Source organism: Solanum pennellii, chromosome 11 (genome assembly GCF_001406875.1).
Source record: "Solanum pennellii chromosome 11, SPENNV200".
Lineage (NCBI taxonomy): Eukaryota > Viridiplantae > Streptophyta > Magnoliopsida > Solanales > Solanaceae > Solanum > Solanum pennellii.
The window spans coordinates 46,537,917-46,540,274 of NC_028647.1; the positions used below are offsets into that span (position 1 = coordinate 46,537,917).

The 2,358-nt window shown below is 33.2% G+C and overlaps 1 protein-coding gene across 1 annotated transcript; it reads left to right on the forward strand.

Annotated features, from left to right (window-relative positions):
* Window positions 1–274: 274 nt before the first annotated feature.
* On the forward strand, window positions 275–2,048 carry LOC107004359 (feruloyl CoA ortho-hydroxylase 2-like). Its single transcript, XM_015202569.2, has 2 exons — window positions 275–774; window positions 1,405–2,048. The coding sequence occupies exons 1-2, from the start codon at window positions 275–277 to the stop codon at window positions 1,976–1,978; spliced, it is 1,074 nt and encodes a 357-aa protein (XP_015058055.1). The 3' UTR covers window positions 1,979–2,048.
* Window positions 2,049–2,358: the final 310 nt, after the last annotated feature.

Sequence of the window (2,358 nt, forward strand, 5' to 3'; positions counted from 1 at the left end):
ACATATTTTTCTATTGGAAAAGTTGAAGGATTTATGGTAATAATTTGACTTTCCTTCAAGAGAAAATTAATAATTAAATAAAGTAAGAAAATTAGGGGAAAACCCTAACACCACCGCCCCTACCAAACCCACTATAAAAACCTCAAATATCCTTATTCCATCATTTCATAGCCAAGCCCCATTCTCCCCCACAGACCCCCTCTCAAGTCCACCATAAGAAAACCCTAAATTTCCCTCTTCCATTTGTACACACTCATCAAGATTCAACCCACAAATGACTTCATCAAAATTTGAATCAAATGATGACATACTTGATTTTGTAATCAAGAAAGCAAACGGAATAAAAGGCTTAGTAGACAAAAGCCTTGAAATTATCCCAAATCAATGTATTCAACCAAAAGAACACAGACTAGAAAAATCCCAAATTGACAATCAAGAATCAATCCCAACAATTGATTTATCAAATTTTGATGATTTAAATGTTAAAAAATCAATTCAAGAAGCAGCAAGAAAGTGGGGGTTCTTCCAAATCATCAATCATGGGATCCCAATTAAAGTTCTTGAGGATTTGAAAGATGCAGCACACAAGTTTTTTGAATTGCCAGCTGAAGAAAAGGTAAAGTATTATAAAGAGAGTTATAGTGCTGGTGAATCTGTGTTGATGTTTTGGAGTGCTATTGGTGATAAAAATGAGAAATTTTTGGAGTGGAGGGATAGTATAAAACATGGTTGTAATCCAGAAAATGATAGCAATCTTTGGCCTTCTCAAACAAGGTAAACTTTTGTGTTTCTGTTCTGTGTAATTTGTAGGTTACGTGTTTTTGAGTAAGTAACAATACATACCTTTAGCATTACTATTTTTATGAGTTTCATATAGTTAACTGTAAGGTGTTTGTGTTTTCTATCTGAACTCTAATTACTATTTATTAAAATAAACCTAAAAACTTACTAGACTAAGTGTCTCAACACAATCACAAAAGGTTGTGTCACCAGTTAATTAGGCATAAAATTTTGTCCCAATGACAATTGACTCATTAATTTTGAGATGTATTTTGATATTAGTTGATGATAGTTCATATAGGAGGCTTGCAAAAATGTGTTACTTCAGGCCTATTTTTTACCAATATCTCTAAATTTTATAAAGGTGTATATAACTTAAATCTGAATTATACTGCCTAACTAGGAATTTTTTAAATTTTTTTTACAATGATATATTTAGTATAATTCCACAAATAAGAATAGGATTTGCACAGATCTTATTTCTACCTTTGTGGGGTTAAAATGTTATTTCTGATGGACTTTCTGAACACTCTTATTGAAATTTTTTAAATTGACATTAAATTAACTTGCCATTAAATTTTATACGCTCTTAACAAAATTATTTGCTTTGTCACTAATTTATAGGAACCAAGTCTTGGAATATCAAAAGTGGGCTACACCACTTGCTAAAAAGTTGTTAGAGGTGCTACTGAAAGGTCTCAATGTCAATGACTTTGATGAATCTTTAGAACCTCTCTTGATGGGAACAATGGCTATCAACATAAACTATTATCCACCATGCCCAGATCCAAGTATCACCATTGGGGCTCGCCGGCACTGCGATGTCTCCTGCATCACTCTGCTCTTCCAGGATGACACGGGAGGCCTATATGTTCGAGGGACTAAAGGCGATAATTGGATCCACGTAAAACCAATCAAAGGCGCCTTAGCGGTTAACATAGGTGACTCTTTACAGATAATGAGCAATGATCGATACAAGAGTATCGAGCATTGTGTAGCAGTTGATTCGAGTAGGGCTCGAATATCCGTACCGCTATTTGTGAATCCTTGCTTTGACAGTGTCATTGGTCCATTTTCACAAATGCTGAAAGATGGAGAAAAACCAGTGTACAAACATGTCTTGTTTTCTGATTATTGGAATCATTTCTTTCGTAAGAGGCCTTCTGGTAAAGCATCACTAGATTTTGCTAAAATTTGATATTTTGACCTACAAATTTCTTCTTAAGTAGTGAATGTTATTGTATCGTCGAATTTGTTATCATGTAATGATTAAAAAAAATTCTCTTTATATAACCACTGAGTTGGTATGATTGTGTCGTAAGCTTAATTTGTTATAATCATTCAATAATCTTATTTTACATTTAATCCAATTTTTTGTTTATTATAACTTTCTAATAATTGGATATTGAATACAAAAATTATGAGAAAAAAACACCTACTTAAATGATGCTTATCATATTCTAAGATCGTAACCAGTAGTAACTATCTCCATCATCAACTATAGATTTTTATTATGAATTTACTTTCACTCGTAAGACTAGTATCAACTATAGGGTGACTGTGCCCCCCCCCCCCCCC